General features: G+C 32.4%; 1 protein-coding gene across 1 annotated transcript in view; it reads left to right on the top strand.

Moving 5' to 3' along the window:
• The window catches only part of LOC117115612 (neurogenic locus notch homolog protein 1-like), a 37,539-nt gene that overhangs the window by 18,869 nt on the left and 17,715 nt on the right, over positions 1-955 (top strand). Inside the window, exon 15 of the mRNA XM_033259478.1 lies at positions 670-786. Coding sequence (XP_033115369.1) covers positions 670-786 — 117 coding nt within the window. The remainder of the gene's footprint in view (positions 1-669; positions 787-955) is intronic.

The following is a 955-nucleotide window of genomic DNA, read 5'->3' as shown; positions in this document are numbered from 1 at the left end:
TGTTGTTGTTGTTGTAGTACATTTGATAACAAACATACAAAAAGCTCACAGTTAGTTACAGGCGTAGCCTACATCCCATAAATCGGTAAGATTTTATAGGCCTGCCGTAGGTAAATAAAGAACAGTACAGTAAAGGTAATAGAATACTCGAGCGTCACGACATTGCAAAGTGCCTGCTCTTGTTCGTATATCAAACTCGAGTCGAATCAATCCGAGACGGCCCGAGTGGAGCTTCATGCAAATGTTTCGTACGGAAAAAATAATCGCCGCCGGGATTATGGTGATGATAATGAGGATGGTGATAATGTTGAAGAAGATGCTTATGAAAGTATTTATGTTCCTGTCGTCCATGCCAAACTTTAAGAATAGGCATATAATCTAACTAAACAAGTGGCAGGCCTACGATAGGCTCACATTTCTAGCTTACTTTTACTATGTTGTTCGAAATACAAAAAACGAAGACGCTTAGTTATTATTATATATTATGATATTATTTAGATATTTATGATAATATTGAATGATGGTGATATTAATGATGATGTTGATGCAAAGGAACAGATTATACATATATATATATATACATATATATATATAATTATATATATATAATATATATATAGGTATATATATATATACATATATATATATATTTATATTTATATTTGACAGACATGAACCCGTGTGATCCGAACCCTTGTCAAAATGGTGGAACGTGCGCGCGTGACAGCTCATGCCAATCATTTGTATGCTTCTGTAGCAACTGCGTCAGCGGTGACCTTTGTCAAGGTAAGAGATACTAAAAAATATTTTTTTTTTTAATAATAAATCGTAATATTGTTAATTAGAACATATTATACTGATGTACACATTATATAGTCGTCGTTTCCCACAGTATTGTTGTTTTTCAGCAGGCCTATATTATCAATAATAATGAAGCAAAAAATGAAAAAAATTA

This window comes from Anneissia japonica, unplaced genomic scaffold (assembly GCF_011630105.1).
Source record: "Anneissia japonica isolate Jap-2015-1 unplaced genomic scaffold, ASM1163010v1 scaffold16662_len1167910_cov178, whole genome shotgun sequence".
NCBI classification, from domain to species: domain Eukaryota; kingdom Metazoa; phylum Echinodermata; class Crinoidea; order Comatulida; family Comatulidae; genus Anneissia; species Anneissia japonica.
This window is presented reverse-complemented; position numbering and strand designations above follow the sequence as displayed.